Genomic DNA, 25215 nt, shown 5'->3' on the forward strand with positions numbered 1-25215 from the left:
TGGGCAGGGAGCCTGCTTCCTCCTCTCTCTCTGCCTGCCTTTCTGCCCACTTGTGATCTCTCTCTCTGTCAAATAAATAAATAAAAATCTCTAAAAAAAAGTGTTGTGATCAAATCCACTAAAAGAATGCCCCAAAGATTGAGCAGGATGAAGTTACGGTACACTGAGAAAACAAGTTTCTTACTATTTTACAGGACAAGGAATTTAGGAATCAAGCAGAGAGCATAAAGAAAAGGATTATTTGGGACTTGGAAAGTCGCTGCTACCTTGATCCTCCTGCAGTGGTCAGGTAGGAAGAGGAAGGGAATATGTCTAACTACCAAAGATTGTACGTGGGAAGAAATGTTACTTTTGTTAATTTTATCTATATTTGAGTTAAGGTAATCTGAGAATCTCTCCCATCATATTTGCTAATAACAGAGGCTTTTAGTGTCAGTGGCTTAACCAAGGTAGGTTCTGATTTCTTTTCATATAAAACAAATATATATTTTTGTTTATATAAACATATAAAAACAAATCCAGAGCTGGTATATATGGTAGCTTCACAGTGTTCTCAGGTATCCAGGTTTTATCTTTCTTTTTGTTCCACCTTCTTTAACATGTGCCTTCCAATTACCTTCTTTAACATGTTCCTTCCATCTTGTCTCATGGTCCAAGATGGCTGCTGGAGCTCCATCCTGCACATTTACATTCCTCACAGAAAGTTGGATGAGGGGGCAGTGTTTATGGATTAAAAAGGACACATGCTAGTTGTATTACCTCCCTCCTCCGCCTTATAGAACCTTCCTAGAATCTGCAACCTCAGTTTATATCTCAACAGCCATATCTAGATGCACAAGAGGCTGGAATTATATTTTTGTTAGACATGTTGTTACTCAGACTAAATCAGGACTTAGATACTAAAGAAGAACAGGGCACTTGATATTGTTTCAGTAACTACCAGCTTCTGTTACAGTGACCTGAGGGTTAGGGAGAGAATGAGAAATAGAGGATTATCAATATAAGTATAATTTGAATGAGCAACTCTGGTTTTCTTTTTCAATTCATAGACTATTTTTAAGGACAGTGTTAGAATTACAGAAAAATGAGCAGATATTTCAGAAAATTCCTATATACCTCTGTTCCTCCACATGAATGTGGTGTATAATATGAATATATATTGTTGGGTTTGACTTGATGATATTTTGTTAAGGATACATTTTTGTTATTATTACTTTGAACAGTTATCTATTTGATAAAAATAAGTTAAAAATAAGAAAAATTTGAAAATTTATTTTACCTTAATATTGTTCTCTGATTCTCTTCTTTTCTTAATGCAGATCCAAGTTTCTGACCCATATCATTTTCTTTTTCTCTGAAAACTTTTAGCATTTTTTCAAGGCAGGTCTACTGGCCTTAAATTCTCTCCATTTTTGTTTGACTGAGAAAGTCTTTATTTTTCCTTCACTTTTGAATAATAATTCCCTGGGTACAGAATTCTAGGTTGGTGGTTTGTTTTTTTTCAAAACTTTGAATATTTCACTCCATTTTTTTCTGGCTTGCATGGTTTCTGAAGACAAATCCAATGTAATTCTTATCTTTGTTTTTCTATAGGTAAGGTGAGTTTCCCCCTGCTCTATCTTCTTTAAAGATTTTCTCTTTCTCTTTGGCTTTCTGCAGTTTGAATATAATATACCTAGGTGTAGATTTTTTTTTTTTAAATTTATGATGCTTAGTGTTCTCTGAGCTTTCTGTATCTGTGGTTTGGACTCTGTCATTAATTTAGTAAAATTCTCAGTCATAATGACTTCATGTATTTCTTTGTTCCTTTTTTCTCTTTCTTTTTCTGCTATTCCCATTATACCTTTTATAATTGCTCCATAGTTCTTGGATATTCTGTTATGATTTTTTTCATTTTTTTCTCCTTACCATTTTAGTTTGGAAAGTTTTTATTGACATATCTTTGAACTCACTGATCCTTCACTCAGCCATGCTCAATCTACTAAACCCATCAAATGAATTCTTCATTCTTGTCACAGTGTTTTTAATTTCTAGCATTTCTCTCTTATTCTTTCTTTAAAAAAATTTTTTTTAAAATATTTTATTTATTTATTTGACAGAGAAAGAGAGAGACAGCAAGAGAAGGAAAACAAGCAGGGGGAGTGGGAGAGGGAGAAGCAGGCTTCCTGCTGAGCAGGGAGCCTGATGTGGGACTTGATCCCAGGAACACTGGGATCATGACGTGAGCCGAAGGCAGACGCTTAACAACTGAGCCACCCAGGCACCCCTCTTTTATTCTTTCTTAAGGTTTCCATCTCTCTCCTTACATTTCCATCTCCCTATTATGTTATCTACAGATTGTCTGCTTTTTTCCATTGGAGTTCTTAACATATTAATCATAGTTATTTTAAATTCCCTACATGATCGTTTCAAAATATGTGTCATATCCAAGTCTAGTTCTTATGTTGTGTCTCGTCTGTATTTTTTTTCTTGCTTTTTGTATTCCTTGTAATTTTTTATTGAAAGCTGTACATTATGTATTGGGTAATAAGAAGTGAGGTAATTAGGGTTTTTAGTGTGAAGTTTTCTGTTAATCTGGCTAGGAGCTGGGTTGTGTTTAAAATTTGTTATATCTGTATGTGCTAGAGGCTTCAGTTTCTTTCTTTCTTTCTTTCTTTCTTTTTTTTTTTTTTTTTGCTCTTACCCTGTTGTGTTGGGGTTTGCCTAAGAACTTTTCTTAGGTAGGATCTGTGTTTTGCAGTCTCTCTGTTATAATCCACTGTTCTATACTGAAACCCTGTTGATATGGCAGGAAGGTATTGGGAAGGGGAAGTGTTTAATCCTGTGGTTAAATCTCAGTATTTTAATGGTTTGACTCCCTGGACTGTGACCTTCAGAAGTGTTTAACAGCATTTTTTACTTCTTATGTGAGACAGGAAAGCTAGACAGAGCTCTAGTCAGATAAGGCTCTGGTAAAGCAGTTTCCCTTAAACAGTAGGCATTTGTTGTGGATAACAGTCCAGGCATATTTTGAAATGGTTACTTTTCCCTTCTTCCTGACTAAGAGGATTTTTCTCATATCTTCACCATGAATATTTTATGGGGCCCCTTGATTTCAAATAAAAAAACTATGGGGATCCCCTAAGACTGGGCTTCCAGGAGTCTATAATCCAGCTTCCAGCAATTTGTCAAAATTACCATTATAGTGTTTCCACCAGTTACTGGCTCTGTTGTTTTCTCCTACTTGCACGCTTATCTCAGCTGTGATTCGCTGTACTTTCCTGTATCTCCAGATTTCAGGGTGGTGATTTGCCCCCATGAACTTAATTCTTAGATGGATCTAAGAAAGGTCATTGATTTTTCAGTTTTACCAGCTTTTTGTTGTTGTTGTTGTTGTTGTTTGTTCTGAGAACAGGAGCAACAGCTTCTAAGTGCTTTATGTGTCAGAGTTGACACTGTAAGTCCTACATTATTTTCACAGGAGAAATAAACATATTTCATACTATTTACATACATGTCTGATAATTTCTTTAGAATAAATCACTAGTTTTGAAGGCGCGGGGGGTGGGAGGTTGGGGGAACAGGTGGTGGGTATTAGGGAGGGCACGGATTGCATGGAGCACTGGGTGTGGTACAAAAACAATGAATACTGTTAGGCTGAAAAGAAATAAAAAATTTAATCACTAGAAGTGGAATTTCTGGGCCAAAGATTATGACCATTTTAAGGCTTTTTCTTCATATTGCCAAATTGCTGTCAAAAATGTAGTTTGTCGGGGCGCCTGGGTGGCTCAGTGGTTTAAGCCTCTGCCTTCGGCTTGGGTCATGATCCCAGTGTCCTGGGATCGAGCCCCACATCGGGCTCTCTGCTCAGCGGGGAGCCTGCTTCCTCCTCTCTCTCTGCCTGCCTCTCTGCCTACTTGTGATCTGTCTGTCAAATAAGTAAATAAAAAATCTTAAAAAGAAATGTAGTTTGTCTCTACTAACAGTACAGTAGAATTATTTTTGGAATTTTATAGATTTAGAAAGGTTTAAAAAACGACCTACCTAATAAAGATATTTATGTACGTGTGCCTATTCCGCTACTTTTTAAAAAAAGAGTTATTTATTCATTTTGTGGGGGGGGGGAGAAGAAGAGTGCAAGGGCGGGAGGGGGAGAGGCAAAGGGTGAGGGAGAAAAGAGAGTCTCCCAAGCACCCTCCACACTGAGCCCTGAGCCCCATGCGGGTCTCAGTCTCATAGGGATCAGTCCCATGAGCCCAAGATCAGGACCTGAGCCAAAACCAAGAGTCAATTGCCTAATTGACTGCACCACCCAGGCACCCCTCCATTACTTTTTAAAGGAGAGGAATACTTCCCTTTAAATTACACTAATCTCATTTTTGTATATAATGCTAATGGACTGGTTTTTGAATTGCAGCCTTCAGAAGCGAATTGCTGATTGTCGATTTTGGCCTGTAGAGATCATGAGAGTTCCTGTGACTACTGCACCCAAAGGGAAAGCTGCAAAATTTGATAAGGTTAATTTGTTTGCTTAAAAATATTTATATAAGAAAAGTCTGGTTAGACCCAACATTTTATTCTGTTTCTAATTCTGATACCAAAGGAGTGTGTAAACTGATGTGACCACTCTCTAGAGTGACCATCTTAACCTGATTTGCCAAGTAGTTTCCTGGTGTTAGCACTGAAAATCTCACGTCCTGGGAAACGCTCCTGTCCGTGGCAAATCAGGATGACTGGTCACTCTAGCTCCCCATTGTCCACTAAAAATTGTTTAGACTTTATTCCCAGACATCCTATTTCCCTTTAGCTCTTTATTTTAGTTTTACCATCAATAAAACCACACAAAACAGCCATTTTTATAGGTCTCAGTAGTTAAATATTGGCAATATGGTTCAACCTAATGCATCTTCCTGAATTTCTTTTAGAAATGCTACTTATAATGTTTCAGCCTGATAATTAGAGTAATAGAACTCATTGATGTACCTTACTCTGAAAAGATCTAGCTTTGTGAGCCTATAACATGTTCTCTATTGTTTTATTTGTGCATGTCTGGTCTTTTCTGCTTGTTCATAAACTCGTTGACGGTAGGAATCCTGTCAAAAATTGCTTCGTATCCTCCACAGGACCTAGCATGATTCATGTTATATGGAAGATACTTAACAAGTACCGAAATTATTTTATTGATTTTTAAAATAAAGTTTTTTGCACAATAAAAATACTACTGCTAGTAATCACTTCTCCCTTTGTAATATATAATGTACATTGGCTAACTTTCCTTAACAACACAATGTTATTACATGAACATAGGACTTTTTAATCTAATTTCTAATTATTATAATATGTGAAATCAAAGAAACTATTTGTAATCTTGTGAGGATTAAATGTGTTTTCTTTCACTAAATTGATTTTTTCCTTATTAAAGTTTTCTATGGCAAACCATACAAATAAAAATTGTGTGGTTATATTAATTAACATGTTATTCATCTTTGTAATGGGAGTTTAGATGAAATTAGAGATGACAAATACATGATAGAAGACTATCATTCATTCTTGTCATCCATGGCAGATATTATTGATTAATCAAAACACTCTTTCTTTCTGAACTCAGGTAAGGATACAGAATCTTTCTCAATATAGTACTCTGAAACAAATCCACCAATTTATAAGAATTTAGGCATAAGTTAAAGTCTATTTGTCATCACTGGTCTGGATGATTTGTAAGGTCCCTTTCATTAATAAAAATCTATAAACTAAAGCTAAAAGCCACAGCTTCTGAGTCTTTAACATTTTTGTTGTTTTTATTTTATAAAGCTTCACTTTTTCCTTAGAAGCAACATGGTGAAATTGACTTTTTGATTGAATACATATATTATCAATTAATTTGAGTATGTGTTGATCTAACTACTGCTTTTACTATTCATTAACACTGTTTATGTGTATTATTTCAGTGATCATGGTATTATTAAACTCATTTTGAATATAAAGAAATGTGGATCCAAAATATCTATGTAACTGGCCCAAAGCCAATAGTTATGTAGCATAGCTAGTTCCTAAAGCCAGGTCTTTGAATGACTAGGTCAGGGCTCCATATCTTATGCTACATTGTGCTATAGCACTAACAGCTCTCTGGTTTTATTCCTTTAGGCTGATGATGAAGGTCAGCTTTCATTTCATGGTGTGGCTTATGTTAATATGGTCCCATTGCTGTATCCAGGTGTGAAGAGGATTCGGGGAGCTTTTCATGTTTATCCTTACCTAGACAGTACAGTCTATGAAAAGGTAAGAAAAAATTGTATAAAGGTATTATCCTAATTTATCCTTTATTTGTGTGTTTATTTATATCTTTAGCATACACATCTTTGCAATTGAAATTTGGGACCAGTTGCTAAGGTATTAATCTTGCAGTCCATCTAAAAACTTTAGGATAATGAAAAGCCAAAAACTGGAAACAATCTAAATCTCCATCAACAGGTGAACAGAAAAACAAATTTTATTGTATATCTATATAATGAAATACTACTCAGTGGTAAAAAAAGGAATGAACTATTGATACCTGCGACATAGATGAATCTCAAATACATTACACTAAATGAAAGAAGCCAGATAAAAGAGAGTATCTAATGTATCATTCCATTTGAATAGAATTCTAGGAAAATAATCTGTTGTGATGAAAAGCAGACCAGAAGTTGCTTGGGAACAGGAATAGAGCAAGGGATAGATTATAAAAGAATGTGAGGAAAGTATTAGGCATGAGGGAAGTGTTGGTTATCTTGATTCTGGTGATGGTTTCATATGTGTATATATGTGACAAAATTAAATTGTATAATTTAAATACGTAGTTTATTATATTTCAGTTTTACTCAGTAAATTCAGATACACAATCTTTAGGATAATGAAAGAAGTCTATTATGTTAAGTATGCAAAAACTTAAATCCATGAGCAGATTAATGAGCTACAATATGGTTCTTTCCATTTTCAGGTGTTAAAACATTAAAATCACCTATCTATCTTTTTACCTATCTATATGTCTACATATAAATTGAGAATATATATATATGTATATATTTCCCCCCGCCAAACAAAAAGTCGATTTTACCATGTTGTTTATTAGGAGAAAGTGAGTCTTTATAAAACACAACAATAATAACAAAAACATATTACTGTTCCATCATTATTAGGACAGCTACTTTTCAATAATAGAGTCATGAAAGACCATCTATTTACAAACCAACTGAGTAAGATTCTTTCTGTATAAGTATCCTTTAATCAGAAATCACACTTATAGGGATGTATCTTAAAATAATTTGATAGGATCAGAAACTCCATATTCATAACAACTTTTTGGGATCTATAATAATAAAAACTAAAAATAAGTTTAAATGTCTAATAATAGAGAGAGGTTTGGTAAATTATTATAAATGAAAACGATACAATGTGTCCATTAAAAAAGATAATTGTTAATGTCTTATAAATAGCTAAATGGACAAAAAGAAAGCCAAAATGTTACATATAGCATAGATCAAAATAAATTCCAAATGAGTTTATTAAAATAGTTAAATGTGAAGAATATAATAGTAGAAGTGTCTATTAATGAAAAGATATGAGTTCAGGGAAGACTTCCTAGGCTTAAAAGCAATGAAAGATAATAAAAGATTAGATTACCAAAAAGGGAATAGCTTCTATATGTAGAAGAAACCATCATAAACAGAATTACAATGTAACTGAAAAACTGGGGGGGATATTTGAATACATATCTGAAAGTATTCCTAAAATATAAAGCACCTTATCAAACTGATAAGAAAAACACACCAATTTTTTTAAAGAGTGCTGCTTCCTGAGGGCGCCGGGAGAAGAATGAGGCACAAACAAGTCAGCTGCATGAGAAAGAGAGCAGGGCGTTGACAGTAGAAAACACTCTCACCCGAACAACTCTTCAATCCTGTATTTATTAGATATTAGACAGTAATCAACAAAGGAGCTGAAGAAGGCTATACATTAATCATGTGCCTTGTAGATACGAAGGAATAGGAATTATACATTGATTATAAGTCTTATAGATAAGCAAGAAGAAAAGCAGGATATGCCTGGTCAAGCAGTATAAAATTTATAGTTGAGCAAGCACATTCAAAGGGATCATCTAATTAGCCACAAGTGGTCTCTGGAGTAGGGGAGATAACAGAAAAAAGAAGCAGGCAGTGTTCCACCCTGAGAGAGCTGGGCATCCCCAGCTGCTCAGCTTCAAGGACATATATCATCCTCTCCCCCAGAGGCCTGTTGCCAGTATATGTTTTTCTTAAGGCTATATCTAAGCATGCTTGGTAACTAGTATAATTTCTCATGGGTTATATTTTAAGCAGTACGTTGTTCTGAGGGACAGTTAGAAAAGAGCAAAGTACGTGAAACAGCAGATCACAAAAAAGAAATGACAATGGTGAATAAGTATAAGAAGAAACATTTGGCTTTATCTGTAATCAAAGAATTGCAAGTTAAAATAATAATAACTTATAATTTTACCTGTAAAATTAGACAATTCTTTAAAATATGATAATGCCCATTGATGGCAAAGATATAGTAGAACAACAACTCTCATTCACTGCTAGAAGTGTAAATTAGTACAAATTATCTACAAAAAAAATTTTTGTCAGTATGTATTAAGAAGTTTAGAATACTGGGGCACCTGGGTGGCTCAGTGGGTTAAAGCCTCTGCCTTCGGCTCGGGTTATGATCCCAGGGTCCTGGGATCAGGTCCCGCATCTGGCTCTTTGCTCAGCAGGGAGCCTGCTTCCCCTCTCTCTCTGCCTGCCTCTCTGCCTGCTTGTGATCTCTGTCAAATAAATAAATAAAATCTTTATTTTTTTTTCGATAAATAAAATCTTAAAAAAAAAAAGAACTTTAGAATACTTAAATCTATTCCCATAGTATTCCTCCTTCTATGAGTCTATTTTAAGGGACTAAGTAGAATTGTGTCCAAATTTTACTACATGAGGATATTCTTTGGCATCTGAGGGAAACAGCATATCATAATTGAAAAGTTATAGGCTTTGATGTCAGTCAGCTGCTAGTTTGAATTCTGGAACAGCCATTCACTAGCTGGGTGACTTCAGGCAAGTGACTAAGTTTCTCTCAACTTTAGTTTATTATTCATTAGTAAAATGAAGACAATGCTTGTTTCCTAGTGTTGTTTTACATATTAAATGAGGTAAACTATCTGAAGCACTAGGGGTATAGTTGACACATGGACATTTTGATCTTTTACTTTTATTATATCCATATGGTTGGAGAGTATTGTGTACACATTAAAAATTATCCTTATAAAAATTTTAAAAACATGAGATGATGCATGTGATTGTCTATTAAATTAAAAATCAGAATATAAAATTTCATTCAATATGATCACAACCTTTAAAAAATATGATCATAATTTTTAAAACATATAGAAAATATTAGAGAGGACATCTTTCTGTCTGTGTCTGAGGGAGTAGGTTGTCAAATTTTCTACCTCTCCCCCTCCAAAAGCAGCTGTAAAGCTGGACAAATTGACAAAAAAATCATTTCAGCATTCTAGAGATTGACCAAAGGCATCAACAAACTGAGAAGTATGAATGCATGAAAAACTATGGATTCTGAGGCATTATTGCTTAGGGCTGTTCCTAAAACTTCCCTAAGCTCTTCTTTACTCCATTCCTTTGTCTTAATCAGTGCAGTGATTCTTCTAGAACAGGATAGGCTGGGAGGACTAACAACTTTGCTGCCATAGAAAATTCAAACAATTTGGAGCAGTGGGTTAAGTACTGATGCCCAGTGATGTTGTTGGTTGAAATGGAGATCTTGTGGAGAGTAACCAGTATAATTGTAATGAGAGTCCCAGGAGAGAAGAGAGAGTAAGAGGCAGAAGGGATACATAAAGAAATAATGCCTGATCCAGATGGCCCACAGACACATGAAAGAGTGATCAACATTACTTGGCATCAGGGAAATATTAATCAAAACCACAGTGAGATACCACCTCACACCAGTCAGAATGGCTAAAATTAGCAAGTCAGGAAATGACAGATATTGGCGAGGACGCAGAGAATGGGGAACCCTCCTACACTGTTGGTAGGAGTGCAAGCTGCTGCAGCCACTCTGGAAAACAGCAGGGATGTTCCTCAAAAAGTTGGAAATAGAGCTACCCTACGACCCAGCAATTGCATTACTGGGTATTTACCCTAAAGATACAAACGTAGTGATCGAAGGGGCACGTGTACCCAAATGTTTATAGAAGCAATGTCCACAATAGTTAAACTATGGAAAGAACCTAGATGTCAGGGCGCCTGGGTGGCTCAGTGGGTTAAAGCCTCTGCCTTCGGCTCAGATCATGATCTCCGGGTCCTGGGATTGAGCCCCGCATCGGGCTCTCTGCTCAGGGGGGAGCCTGCTTCCTCCTCTCTCTGCCTGCCTCTCTGCCTACTTGTGATCTCTCTCTCTCTCTGTCAAATAAATAAATAAAAATCTTTTAAAAAAAAACAACAAACCTAGATGTCCATCAACAGATGAATCAATAAAGAAGATGTGGTATATATATATAATGGGCTACTATGCAGCCATCAAAAAACCCTGAAATCCTGCCATTTGCAACAATGTGAATGGAACTAGAAGGTATTATGCTGAGCGAAATAAGTCAATCAGAGAAAGACAATTATCGTATGCTCTCTCTGATATGAGGAATTTGAGAGGGAGGTAGGTATGAAATGAAATGAAACAAGATGGGACTGGGGAGGGAGACAAACCATAGAAGACTCTTAATCTCAGGGAACAAACTGAGGATTGCTGGGGGATGGTGGGGAGGGATAGGGTGGCTGGGTTATGGACATTGGGGAGGGTATGTGCTATGGTTGAGTATTGTGAATTGTTTAAGACTGATGATTCACAGACCTGTACCCCTGAAGCAAATAATACATTATATGTTAATTTAAAAAAAAGGAGAAATAATGTCTGGAAATGTCCCATGTTTGATGAATACATTAATCTACATATCCAAGAGGTTCAAAGAATCCTTGGTAGGATAAGCATACAAAGATATACAATATAGACATTATAGTGAACTGTTAAAAGACAAAGAGAAAATCATGAATTCAACAGGAGAAGAACAACTCATTGGTTATAGGAGTGCATGAGTGTAGTTAACAGCTGATTTTTCTTCTGAAACAGTGGAAGTCAGAAGGCAGTAGAATAACATACTCAAAGTGCTAAGTGAAAACTCTAGCAATCAAAAATGAAGGCGAAATAAAGACATCACAGGATAAACAAATATTAAAAGACTTTGTTACTAATTCATTTGTCTTGAAAGAATCACTAAAGAAAGTTCTTCAGCTTGAAAGGATATGGCACCAATTGCTAATGTGAATCCACCAGAAGAAACAAAGAACACTAGAAATGGTTACATTTAAGTTAATATAGGGGCGCCTAGGTGGCTTAGTGGATTAAGCCTCTACCTTCGGCTCAGGTCATAATCTCGGGGTCCTGGGATCAAGCCCCGCATCTGGCTTTCTGCTCAGCTGGGAGCCTGCTTCCCCCTCTCTCTCTGCCTGCCTCTCTGCCTACTTGTGATCTCTCTTTCTCTCTGTCAAATAAATAAATAAAATCTTTCTTAAAAAGCTGAGTTAATATAAAAGATTTTAGAAATATATTTTTAAACTTTTACTCTTAATTTCTTTGAAAGATATTATATAAAGCATTAATTATATTTTGAGTTTATAACATATATAGATTTAATTTATATGATAATGATGGCATTAAAGAGGGAGGATAGTATGGAACTACAGTGCATTAAAGTCTCTACATTATACCAGAATTAAGTTAGTATTAATGTGGTATAGATCATGATTAATCAGGATGGCTAAAAATCTCGTGTGTGTGTGTGTACATATACATGTACACAGATACATATGTGTATATAAATGTATATAAACAAAGGAATTAAATAGGAACATCACAAATATTTAACATAAAAGAAGGTACTTAAAGAAAGAGGAGAGGGGCGCCTGGGTGGCTTAGTGGGTTAAAGCCTCTGCCTTTGGCTCAGGTCATGATCCCAGGGTCCAGGGATCGAGCCCCGCATCGGGCTCTCTGCTCAGCAGGGAGCCTGCTTCCTCCTCTCTCTGCCTGCTTCTCTGCCTACTTGTGATCTCTGTCTGTCAAATAAATAAATAAAATCTTTAAAAAAAAAAAAAAAGAAAAAAGGAAGAGGAGGGGGGACGCCTGGGTGGCTCAGTGGGTTAAGCCTCTGCCTTTGGCTCAGGTCATGATCTCAGAATTCTGGGATCATGCCCCACATCAGCGTCTCTGCTCAGCAGGGAGCCTGCTTCCCTCCTCTCTCTCTGCCTGCCTCTCTGCCTACTTGTGATCTCGTTCTGTCAAATAAATAAAATCTTTAAAAAAAAAAAAAGAGGAGAGGAACAAAAAAGACAAGATATATAGAAAGCAAAGGCAAAATGGCAAACATACTTGTAAATACTTCAACAATAACTTTATATGTAAGTAGCATTAAACACTCCAATGAAAGGATAGAGATTACTAGACCAAATTTTTAAACATCAAGAATTGGGTGCCTGGGTGGCTCAGTCAGTTAAACATCTGCCTTCGGCTCAGGTCGTGATCCCAGACTCCTGGGATTGAGCCCCACATCAGGCTCCCTGTGCTGTGGAGAGCCTGCTTCTCCCTCTCCCTCTGCTGCTTTCCCTGCTTCTGTTCTTTCTCTGTCTCTCTGTCAAATAAATAAATAAAAATATTTTAAAAATAAAAAATCAAGAATCAGTGATATGCTGTCTAAAAATGGACACACTTAGATTCAGATACACATAAATTGTAGTGAAAGGATGGAAAAGATATACTCTGCAAATGGAAATTGTGAGAGCTGAGTGGCTATATTTATATCAGACAAAAGAGAACTCAAGGAAGTATTACTAACAACATAGAATGGCATGTCAGAAATATTAAAGAGTCAATTAAAAAGAAGATAGAATTTACAAATTTATATACTTATTACACATAATATTATGTGTAATAATTACACATAATATTATGTGTAATAAGTATATAAATTATAATTGTATATGTACCTAACAATAGAACCTCATAGCACTTCAGGCAAAAATCCAACAGCATTGAAAGGAGAAATAGATAATCTGATGGTAACATTTAGAAATTTCAATATTCTGATCTCATTACTTGGTAGAAAAACTATTCAGAAGATCTAAGTTAAACACTAACTTACCATACAACCCAGAAAATCATTTTTAAGAACTTACCCAAGAGAACTGAAAACCAGCATTTACATAAAGACATGTATGTGAATATTTACAGTATATCAGTGAAACAGTCACTGTAATGAAGATAATGTAAATATCCATTGCTTGTCTCCTCCAACCAAAGTTTTCTTGTGTTCCCTGTTTTCCTCTCATACCTCTGACCACTCTTCTCCTTTTTGTTTTTGGTCTGGCTTCTTTCACTCAGCATAAATTGTATTTAGATTTCATCCATGTTCTTTAATTAAAAAATTGTTATGAGATTCTTTTTGCAGTAATTTATCTAAAGTTTGAATTTTCTCATACAAAGTCTTTAGTGTGAACTTTAAACTTGCCCTATTTTTCCAATTATAGTTGATAGCCCAGTAGTATACTAGATAATATTTCTTTTTTAAAAAAGATTTTATTATTTATTTGACAGACAGAGATCACAAGTAGGCAGAGAGGCAGGCAGAGAGAGAGAAAGGGAAGCAGGCTCCCTGCTGAACAGATGGCCCGATGCGGGGCTTGATCCCAGGACCCTGGGATCATGAGCTGAGCCGAAGGCAGAGGCTTTAACCCACTTAGCCACCCAGGCACCCTAGATAATACTTCTTATACAGAAATAAATTCTACCACTTAAAGTTAATCTGGAATTGTGTGTCAAAGATTAAAAGCTTTCTGGGAATAAGAATTATGAAACACCAAAATCAGGCAAGGTTGAAAGGTTTCCTCATAATAACTTAAAATTTTATTTATTTATTTGAGAGAGAGAGCGAGAGAGCATGCATAAGCAGGGGGAGTGGCAGACAGAGGGAGAAGTAGGCTCCCTGCTGAGCATAGAGCTGGATATGGGACTAGATGCCAGGACCCTGGGATCATGACCCAAGCAGAAGGCAGATGCTTAGCCGTCTGAGCCACTCAATGTCTCACCTCATAATAATTTAAATAATAGCGTAGGCAGATAACTTTCTATGATGGTTTTACCTGTTCAATAAATATGGCAATCAATAAAGCTTTCCACTTCCCCATCTCCCTCTGATTCTACAATGCTGAGATTATCTAGAAAACTAAACGATGTTAAAGAATAATGTGAGTTTCTTTCAAATTTGTCTCATTTGCCTGTGATTCACTGCTTTCTTTTTTTGTTTCTTTTCAGACCAAATGTTTATTTAGCTTGTTCCGGGATACTGGCCATCTTTTGACTCAGAATAATAAAATAGGAGGATTTAATTCTCCATTGTCAAAACCTATTGTTTCTAAGAACCTGAAAGAAGAGAAAACAGTCAAAGAAAAGGAATTGGAAGGAAGGCTTAGGCCTGGGGATTTGGTAGGTTGTTTAGAAGGTGATGATTTTGCTAGTTTTGTTACATGCCAGAGGCTTGCACTGATTTCTTATCTGGCAAATTGCATCAGTTTAGTTTGGATTTTGTTGCAACATAATGATCATTGTTCCTAACACTGTAAGACCATGTAAGAATTCAGTTTTTGAGGTATGTTCATTTTCTTTCAGCAAGCACCTAGTATAAAATCTCAGAGCTCAGATACTCCTTTGGAAGTTGAACCGTCTCCAAGCCACAATCCAGAAGGACAGGTAACTATGCATAAAGAGTTGGAAAATTAAGTATGATATTGTGAAAAATGCTCATCTTAGTTACCATCCCATATTTCCCATGACTAGTTTATGACTTTAGGTAAATTTCTTTGTCTTATTGAGATTCTCTAAAATGAGCAGGTAGTACCAAGTTAACTTTAAGGTCCTTTCTAACATTACAAGTTTATGTCTTTCATTAGTCCTACTATATTATGCACTAGGAGGAATGCAAAGATTTATAATCTGCAGCATTTACTCATCTGTGTTCAGGAACTCAATGGTCTGGTGGATGAAACAGATTTATACATAACTAACCATAATATGGAATTTTGATGAATGCTGTAATAGAGGTACAAATAAAAGGGCAGTGAGGGCTCAAAGAAGACAAATTAATCACTCCTAGAATGAGCAATCTCAGAAGGCTACATGGAAGAGGTGGCATCTGCTCTAAGTAGTGAAAGATGAAGAGAAAAATTTGCCAGATAAAGATGAGGGGGTAAGCATTTCAGGGCCTGGGAATAGCTCGAGTCAAGGCACAAAGAAGGTAGCAGAATTTGGAGTATATCAATTAATTTAGTGTGTGGAGTAGAGAAATGAAAAAAAAAAGAGAGATTCTAGAAGGAGGTGAGAAAGGAGAGGCTACACTGAGTTGTAGAAAGGCTTGTTGAAAGCCTTGTTAGAAAGTTTGGGTTTCATTATATAGGTGATGAGGGACTCTTGAGCCTCATCTTGGAGACTCACATGAAAGGTTTTTAAGTCATGTGGAAATAAGACCTCATATGTATTTAATGGGCCGAACTCTTGCAAGGATGTGAAAAAAAGAGAATGAGGTTGGGGTGGGGGCTTCAAATAACAGTTTATAGGTTTTTATTATAGTACAGATGAGTGTTAGTGCCAGTTTGATTTAGGGAAGAGGTCGTAGAAAGAAAGTCAGAAACTTGAAGAGGCAAGATCTGGAATTGGGAAGTTTGAGAGTGCTGAGGAAGAGAAGCTGAAGATAACTCAGGTTCAAGAGAAAAGTCAAAAGAGAGGCCAATATAAGGGAAATGATAAGTTCAGTTTGGGACATGTTGTATTTAGGATGCTGGCAAAATTCTGGGTAAAAATGTCCATCAGGTTGCAGATGGTAGATGGTGATGTAGATGCTGTGAGTGGGACTTTCAGAACATTATGTGAATATTTCCATAGGACTTGGAAGGTGTGGTGGCAGAAAGAATAGCATTCACTTAAAACAGTTCTAAGAAAAGTATTGAACAAGTTAAACAGCACTTCAGCTAGGATAGAACTTTCCAAGAATAAAATTGAAAACGCTTTTCTGCAAGAGATAACCACTGTTACCTTTTCTTTCCAGTTATTTTTCTGTATTAAAAATATTTTGACAGTCAAGATCATGCTATATGCACATATTTGTACCTGCAGTTTTCTTACTTGTATTATGAATGTTAGGGTACTAAAATTTGTTTATATATATCTGTTTTTAATGGAAAGAATAAATTAGAGAAAAATATCTTTACAGCAATATATAGAAGCAGGGACATACATTGTGTTGGAGATTCAGCTGGACAGAGCCTTGGTTCCAAAGCGAATGCCAGAGGAGCTAGCCAAAAGGTGTGTAGCAATGGTTCTTATACTTGTTTTGCAAAAACATTTTAGGTATAAGTAAAAGGAATTCAGATTGTCCCCATAAATATAATTTTCCTAGGCTAAGTAGCAGAAAGGTTTTTTTTTCCCCTCAGATGAAATTTCTTTCGTTACTGTTGTTTTCTTATTACAAAAGCAGTATATGCCCATTATAAAAAAAAATAAACATTTTGAAAAAATTGAAATCAGCAGGTATATAAAATCACTCAGATTTCTCCTCACCCAGTGATAACCACTTTAAAAAAACTGGTACTTATCCTTCTGGAGTTATTGTAAAGTTTCTGTATTATACACACATACCACAAACATACACACCCATGTCACATATAAATAAATGTGATTTTAAAAAATGGTTTTTATATTGTACCATAGTGCTTTGATTGTGTTTCTAGAAAATTATCCATTTCATCTATGTTATTCAATTTGTTGATATACAATTGTTCATGACACTCTCTTATTATTCTTTTCATCTCTATAAAATGGGGAGTAATGTTCCTGCAGACCTAGATAGGAGGCTTGACTTCATCACCTTGAGATCATGACCTGAGCCAAAATCAAGAGTCAGATGCTCAACAGACTGAGCCACTCAGGCACCCCAGTTACAGATTATATTTTTATACATTTTGTGCCTATTAGTAAAGATTTATAACTACTATTTTATGCATTTACCTTCAAAAAACAAATAAACAGGAGTTACAAACCAAAAGTACAATAATACTCATTTTCATATTTACCTTTACCGGTGTTATTTCTTCAGTTACCTTCCAGTTACTGACTAGTGTCCTTTCATTTCAGCCTGAGAGGCTCCTTTTAGCATTTCTTATAGATTAGATCTTACTAAATCTTACTAATAGACTCTTAGTTTTTGTTTGTTAATTTTTTCTTCATTCTTGAAGGGTAATTTGCTGTATATACAATTTTTGGTTGGCATTTTTTTTCTTTCAAAACCTTAAATATGTTAGCCTAGTACCTTCTGGCCTCCATGGCTTGGGTTATTCTTATTGACATTATTGAAATTATCTATTTATCCTATGTGACAAATCACTCCTCTCACTGCTTTTTGAGTTTTTCTCTTGTCTTTGGCTTCTTACAATTTGACAATGATGTGTCTTAGTATAGATCTCTTCAAGTTTATTCTGCTTGGAAATTGTTATGCTTCTTGGATATATAGATTCATGTCTTTCTGCCCCTTTGCCTTTCTCTTCTCCTTCTGAGATTCCCATAAGGTGTATGTTGGTCATACAAATTGTGTATGTTGATGGTGTCCCACATATTTTAGGCCCTGTTTACTTTTTGTTTGTTTTTCTTTCTGTTCCTCAGACTAGGTAATTTCAATTATCCTGTCTTCAAGTTTGCTCATTCTTTCTTCTGCCTGACCAAATCTGTTGAACCCTCTAGTGATTTCATTTCAGTTAATGTACTTTTCAACTACAGACTTTCTATTTGGTTCTTTAAAAAATTTCTATCTCTTTATTGATACTCTATTCTTACTTTGTTTATACATCATTTTCCTGATTGCTCTTAATCCTTTGTTTGTGGTTTCCTTTAACTCTTTGAGCACAAGTAAGTTGTTTTATTTCACATCTTTTTGTAGCAAGTCCAATGTCTGGGCTTCCTCAGGGACAATATCAATTTATTTTTTTCTTTCAAAGAGCCATATTTTTATGTTTTTTAAAAAATACATCTTGTGATTTTTTTGTTGTTGTTGAAAACTGGACACTTTGATATTATAAAGTGGGAACTTTGGGAATCAGATTTTCCCCTTCCCCAGGGTTTGCTGTTCTTAATTGTTGAAATTGTAGGTTGTGTTCAGCCAGTGTTTTGATTGAGATTTTCTTGAATGCCAGGATCTTGATATAATCAAACAAATAAAGATAAAACAAAAAAAAACTTTTTTTTGTTTTTATAGATGATTACATGCTGGAGCATTCTCTCTGGTTTCTTTCTTTCTTTTTTTTTTTTTAAAGATTTATTTATTTACAGAGAGACAGAGCACATGTGAGCAGGGGGAGCAGGGGGACCACATAGAGAGGGAGAGAAGCAGACTCCCTGCTGAGCAGGGAGCCTGAGGCAGGGCTCAATCCCATGATCCCAAGACTGTGATCTGAGCCAAAATCAAGAGTCAGACCTTAAATGACTGAGCCAACCAGGTGCCCTTGGAGCATTCTTTTATTTCTTAACTAGGCTGTTTATAATTCTGCCTCAGCCTTCACTTCCTGCTTGTACTGGGACTACAGATCAGTCAATGGTGGAAGCTTAAGGTCTTCTCAAGTCTTTTCTGAACATGTATCTGAGCATATGTATAGCTTTCTAAATTCTTCTATACAAGTACTTTTGAATACCCGAATTTCCCAGAGAAACCTGCTTTTCTTCCAAGGCCTTAGGTGGTTTGTTGTATATAAACCACAATCTTTTGTTCCACAGAGCTATGGGCTTTTTTATAATCTTACAATATTTTTGAGCAATGTGCACCCACTGGTTTTCTACTGTGAATGGATTTCAAGATAGGAGAAATAGTATTGAGTGCCTATGCCAGTCATTCAGGTAGCCCCAGATAGGTTAAAACAAATGCAGTTACTTGTGAACAAGGACTGCTGTGCTTCTCCAGAATCAGAGCCTAGTGTGTCACACTGGAAATGCAGGTTGCCATTTTCAATATTGCCACTGAGCTGGGAATAGGATGAGGCAAGGGCAAGTAAAAATGCCTCTAAGCTTGCCCACTATTATAGTTGCCTTTTTCTTGGTTTTCAGTATTTGTTTCATTGCTGTAAACTCTTGACTGTCTTCCACAGTTCTCACAGAGTTGGTTCAGACAGTTTCTGATTATTATTTTCAGTGTTTCTACAGAAGGATGAGAGTTTATAGAGTTTTTTACTCTATCATTTTGCTTACATCTAGACTTCACCTTTTGATGCAAGGGACACTATGCTCAATGCAGGATGAAAGGAAAGGAGATTATTTATTACAGATATTTTTAAGGCCTTTGATAAATATCCCCAAGTTGCCTTCCAAAAAGTTTGCAGTTCCACAAGTGGTATATGAGCCTGCTCTTTCTTCATACATTCACCAGCACAATACTTTTTTGTATTTCCTATTTTGACAGGGGAAGAAAGTTTCACATTTTAATTTAATTTTTTGAAAGTTTCTCATTTTAATTTTAATCCACATTATAAATATTTTAGTGAGATTAAACATTTTTTCACATATTATTCATTTGGAAGTCCTCTTTTTGAAAATAACTTGCTTGTAGTGGCACATTTATCCTTAAAACCAAAAAGTTTCAAAACTTTTAAAAACTTTGCATTTAATCCCTTTCTGAAAATAAGTTGATAATATTTACTATAAATGATATATATAAAATAAAATTGATAATCTGGAAATAGAAAGTTGAAAACTCAAGCCATGGAAACAAAGAGAAAGAAAGTATTAAATAGAACTTTCATAAATAAGCATCAAATCTTTGTTGTTTAACAAAAAGGGAATAACTATAAATTATGCAGCTCTAATCCTAAAGGAGGACCCATGCTATTTCCAAAAGAGATCAGATAACTTCCTGACATTAATTTTTAAAACAGTTTTCTGATTTGAGCTCTTACATAGGGAATACTTAGTAACAAAACAACAGCAAGTTTAATGAAAGTTTTATAGCAAATGTAGGTGCAAGTTTTTTATAACTTTTTTTGTTGAAGTATAATTGAAATTTAACATTTTATTAGTTTCAGGTGTGCAATATAATGATTCAATAGTTGTAAAACTGAAATGATTACCACAATAAGTCTAGTTCATATCTGTCACCATGCAGAGTTGTACAAAAATTTTTTTTCTTGTGATGAGAACTTTTAAGGTATACTCTTTTAAAAATCTTCAAATATGCAATACAATATTATTTTTTGGTGGATTTTTGAGTTTTATTATTTATTTTTAGTAATCTCTATACCCAACATGTGGCTTTAACTCATGACCCTGAGATCAAGCATCATGTGCTCTTCCAACTGAGCCAGCCAGGTGCCCCTCAAATATGCAGAACAGTATTATTTTTTATCTTATTTTTTTTAAAGATTTATTTATTTATTTATTTGAAAACATTTTTTAAAAGATTTTATTTATTCATTTCAGAGAGTGAGGAGAAAGAGAGAGAGAGTGCACACATGAGCATGATGTGGGGAGGGTCAGAGGGAGAAGCAGACTCCCTGCTAAGCACAGAGTTGGATGCAGGACTCAATCCCAGGACCCTGAGATCATGACCTGAGCCAAAGGCAGATGCTTAATGAACTGAGCCACCCAGGAGCCCCTATTTATTTATTTTAGGAAGAGAGAGAGAAAGCCTAATGGGGAGGTACAGAGGGAGAGGGAGAGAGAATCTCAAGTAGAACCCCTGCTGAGTGCAGAGCCTGATGCAGGGCTCCATCCCACCACTGCGAGATCAAGACCTGAGCCACCCAGGTGCCCCTGCTCTTAGACTTTTTAAAAAATATATTTTATTTATTTATTTGGCAGAGATCACAAGTAGGCAGAGAGGCAGGCGGGGGTGGAGGGAAGCAGGCTCCCTGCTGAGCAGAGAGCCCGATGCAGGGCTCGATCCCAGGACCCTGGGATCATGACTTGAGCCAAAGGCAGAGGCTTTAACCCATTGAGCCACCCAGGTGCCCCTAGACTTTTTAATTAAATATGGTTATTACCTGTGAGTTTTTCTTTGGCTGTAGAGAGGTAAAAGGCAGATTCCTCCTCCAAGCTAGACCAAGTGTCAATATTATAGAGCAAAGGCAAATTAAGAATGGCAGTGCTAGAATATTGGACCCAATATTCATAAAAGTTGATTTGCCTTTGGTTCCTGGCTGAGACATATATGTACCTAACTGCTGAATCTTTGTCAATGTATATATTTAATGCATTCTTAAACATAAAGGGAAGCTCAATTACGTTTACAAAAAAAGAAATACAAATTTAAAAACTACCCTGAAATACCTTTTTTTAATTGCAGAATATCAAAAAAGCTTAATAACTCATTGAGTTGTTGATGAGCACATTAGAAATAGGTCCTCTCATTCAAACTAGTGAGAGTATAAATTGGTAAAAATCCTGGGGAGGACAGTGTTGTAATAGCTATTAAAATACATAAGCATGTGTCTTTTAACCTAGTAACTCACTTCCAGTAACTTCTTTACAGATAAATGTTCTTAGCAAGGCCATTAGTGACTACTGCATTATTAAATCCAATGGTCTTTTCAAGGTCATTGTGACCTGTTATTAGTGTTTAATGATTCAGTCCTCCTTGAAGCTCTTTCTTTACCAGGCTCTCAGAATACTATACTCTCTTGGTTTTATTCCTCCTCCTCTGGCTTCTTTATCTCTCTAGCCTCTAAATGTTGGAGTCTCTCAGAGCTCAGTCCTTGGACCCTTTTCAATCTATATTTACTCCCTTGGTTTTTATCTGGTCCCATGGCTCTAACTACCATCTATGTGCTGATGGCTTTCAAATTTGTATACGGACCATGGGCCTCTCTCCTGAACTCTGGATTCATACATTTAATTCTCACAAACTCTCTGGTCAGAATCATTGTAATCTCTAACCTGATCCCCCTACATCTACTATTCTACCCTTCAGTTTATTCTTTTTATAAAGTAACAACTTTATTGAGATATAGTCCACATACCATTCACTTCACCCATTTAAACCATACCCAAACCAGTGGTTTTTAGTATACTCACAGAGTAATACAGCCTTCACCACAATCAACTTTATAACATTTTTCTTACCCCTAAAAGAAATCTCATACATATTAGCAGTCACTCTACATTTCCTCCCAACCCTCATGCCATCCCCTCTCCCAGAACCCCCCAGCCCTAGGCTACCATGTATCTACTTTCTGTCTGTATAAATTTTCCAGCTTTGGACATTTCATATAAATGGAATCATACAATATGTGGTATTTGTGACTGGCTCCTTTCATTTAACATAATGCTGTCAAGGTTTATCCATACTGTAGCATGTATCAGTACTTCTTTGTTGTTGAATAATATTTCACTGTATGGGTATACCACATTTTTCCCCATTCTTCAGTTGATGGACATTTGCACAATTTATTCTTTTTTTTTTTAAAGATTTTATTTATTTATTTATTTGACAGACAGAGATCACAAGTAGGCAGAGAGGTAGGCAAAGAGAGAGAGGTAGAAGCAGGCTCCCCGCTGAGCAGAGAGCCCGATGCGGGGCTCGATCCCAGGACCCTGGGATCATGACCTGAGCTGAAGGCAGAGGCTTAACCCACTGAGCCACCCAGGTGCCCCTGGACAATTTATTCTTAATATAGCCTTCTATACTGATTGTGTTAAAGTGGAGGTCAACTCATGTAACTAACTCCTCTGCTCAGAAACTACTAGTGACTCCCTGGCACACTCTGAGTAAAAGCCTAAATCCTTACAATGGCCTACAAGTGCCTATGTATTCATTATGCACTTTGCTCTCACTTTTTCTATCCATTCATACTTGGCTTCCTGCTGTTCTTCACACATGCGAGGCACACTGTTGCAGCAAGGCCTTTACACTTTCTGTTCCCTTTTGCCTGTACTTTCCTTATCCCAGGTATCTACACAGCTTGCTTCCTCACTTCCCTGAGGTCTTTACTCAAATGTTACCGTCTCAGTAAGTGTCTTGATGAAATGTGTTTCCCTGCTTTACCACCCCAGCCCCTAACATAGTCCATCTGCCTTCCTGGTTCTTTTTCTCTAAATATTTCACTAAAATATTTATCTTAAGAATTGTCTTTCTTTTCCCACTAGAATATAAGTTCCATGAGGGCAAGAATTTTTGCTTAATTTGTTTAATGCTCTATTCCCAACACTTAGAAAAGTGCCTGATGGATGGTAGGCACTTAGTATGTCTTGAATGAGTGAATAAATAACATTGTCTCTGGAGAGGAAATTGGGTGGCTGGACAACAAGGTTGTCAACAAGGAGACAATTTAGTATATATTGTTTCTATACCTCATAAGTTTTGAATCATAGGATGTAATACCTTTAAAATAAATAAAACTAAAATGAGAAATAATGAGCAGAGGTATATAATTACATAGGACCTATTAAAGAAAAATTGAATTTGTATATTTGATTGTAAACTTTAAGGCAGTACTATATATGTCAACAGAATCTGAAACTATAAGGAGGAAAAGCTAAGAACTTAATTTCCTCTAGTTTTTGTAAGGTCTCTAGAAAATGGTAGGTAGAAGTTTTGGCATAAGTAGTTTGATAGTAACAAAATACATTTTCTTAACACAACATCTGATATCATTATTATAATTTAATGCAGTCATAAATTATGTGTACCAAGAGGACACTTTTTATCCTAGATGAAGAGGAAAGAAAAGTATTCACTTCCCTGTACAATTTAGACTTCTAAAACTTCATTCTTTCGGAGACTTTATGGAGTGCACTTACATCATAACACCTATTTCTTGCCAACTCCTGAGTCAAGCAGTCTCTTGAGTGCAATAACAGTTTTAAAAAATGTATAAGAGTAAAACCAGGGCTGAAATTAACCAAAAGTACAACTTTGCTGATTTTTGAGTTGCTGGTTTCTTTCCTGTTGAATCCATAGCCATATACTGTTCTGTAATTCACATCTAGGCTTTTACATGAGAGAATTGTAATGCTCAAGCATGATGTGGAAACAAAGGCCCTTTGGAAGTAGGAATAAGAGAACATAAATCTGCAGATAATAAAGTTTGGTTTTGTTTTTGTCATTTTTTTCGGCACAGGGTCAAGGAAATGATTCCTCCAAGGCCGCCTCTTACCCGTCGGACAGGAGGAGCTCAGAAGGCAAGTGCCAAAGCCATGGTGAAACTATAAGTAATAAAGTGTTGAGTGCACCCATTTGAAAATAAGGGATGGATTCTTCAGTATGTTTTCTAGAAGGGGTGAGAAATTGTAGCTTCACATATTTCTCTTCCTGGTTCTGTTTGTGACCAGTGACAAACAATGAATAGTGAATAGTGTTTCCTCTTTGGCTGGTAGTCTCTGAGCTGAAAAGTAAAGGGCAATTTATACCTAAAGCATTATTGAATGTAAAACCCAATCCAGTTTCAGACTTCCATTATATATCTTGATCTCTTTGAGGCCTCTTTACCAGATATTTTGTATTTTGCTAGGCAGTGAGTGACTACCACATGCAGATCAAGAATATTTCTAGAGCTATTCTGGATGAGTATCATAGGATGTTTGGAAAACAGGTGGCCAAACTGGGGAGTAACATGGATAGTGAAACCGTGGAGGAGCAGAAGTGCCTGCTCAGCTATGAACTTAACTGCTCTGGAAAATACTTCGCTTTCAAAGAACAGCTCAAGGTAAATATTCATTTAATTGTTCAGTGGATTTTTGTGAGGCATCTTCTGTATATTCCTAATGATTTTTTTTCTCTGGTCATGTTCAGTTATGCTTCCACCATTCTTGCTGTTGGTGCCAAGAGTTATGTTCCGTCTGATAGAACATTAGAATCTCCACTTGTGCAAAGCCCTGGTTTTAAGTCTGTACTTGAGGCTAGGCCAGATTTTTTTTTTTTTTTTTTAGATTATTTATTTATTTATTTGACAGAGATCACAAGTAGGCAGAGAGGCAGGCAGAGAGAGAGGAAGGGAAGCAGGCTCCCCGCTGGGCAGAGAGCCCGACGCGGGGCTCGATCCCAGGACCCTGGGATCATGACCTGAGCCGAAGGCAGAGGCTTTAACCCACTGAGCCACCCAG

The 25215-nt window shown here is 36.1% G+C and overlaps 1 protein-coding gene across 1 annotated transcript in view; it reads left to right on the forward strand.

The window, feature by feature from the left end:
* CFAP70 (cilia and flagella associated protein 70) overlaps positions 1-25215 on the forward strand; it is a gene marked incomplete at its 5' end in the record, with an annotated part of 112796 nt that overhangs the window by 30361 nt on the left and 57220 nt on the right. The window contains 8 exons of the mRNA XM_080822547.1: positions 195-289; positions 4397-4496; positions 6124-6258; positions 14404-14574; positions 14758-14838; positions 16355-16446; positions 24234-24312; positions 24624-24818. Of these exons, the coding sequence (XP_080678673.1) occupies positions 195-289; positions 4397-4496; positions 6124-6258; positions 14404-14574; positions 14758-14838; positions 16355-16446; positions 24234-24312; positions 24624-24818 (948 nt within the window). The remainder of the gene's footprint in view (positions 1-194; positions 290-4396; positions 4497-6123; positions 6259-14403; positions 14575-14757; positions 14839-16354; positions 16447-24233; positions 24313-24623; positions 24819-25215) is intronic.

Source organism: Martes martes (genome assembly GCF_963455335.1).
Source record: "Martes martes genome assembly, chromosome: 14".
Classification (NCBI taxonomy): Eukaryota; Metazoa; Chordata; class Mammalia; order Carnivora; family Mustelidae; genus Martes; species Martes martes.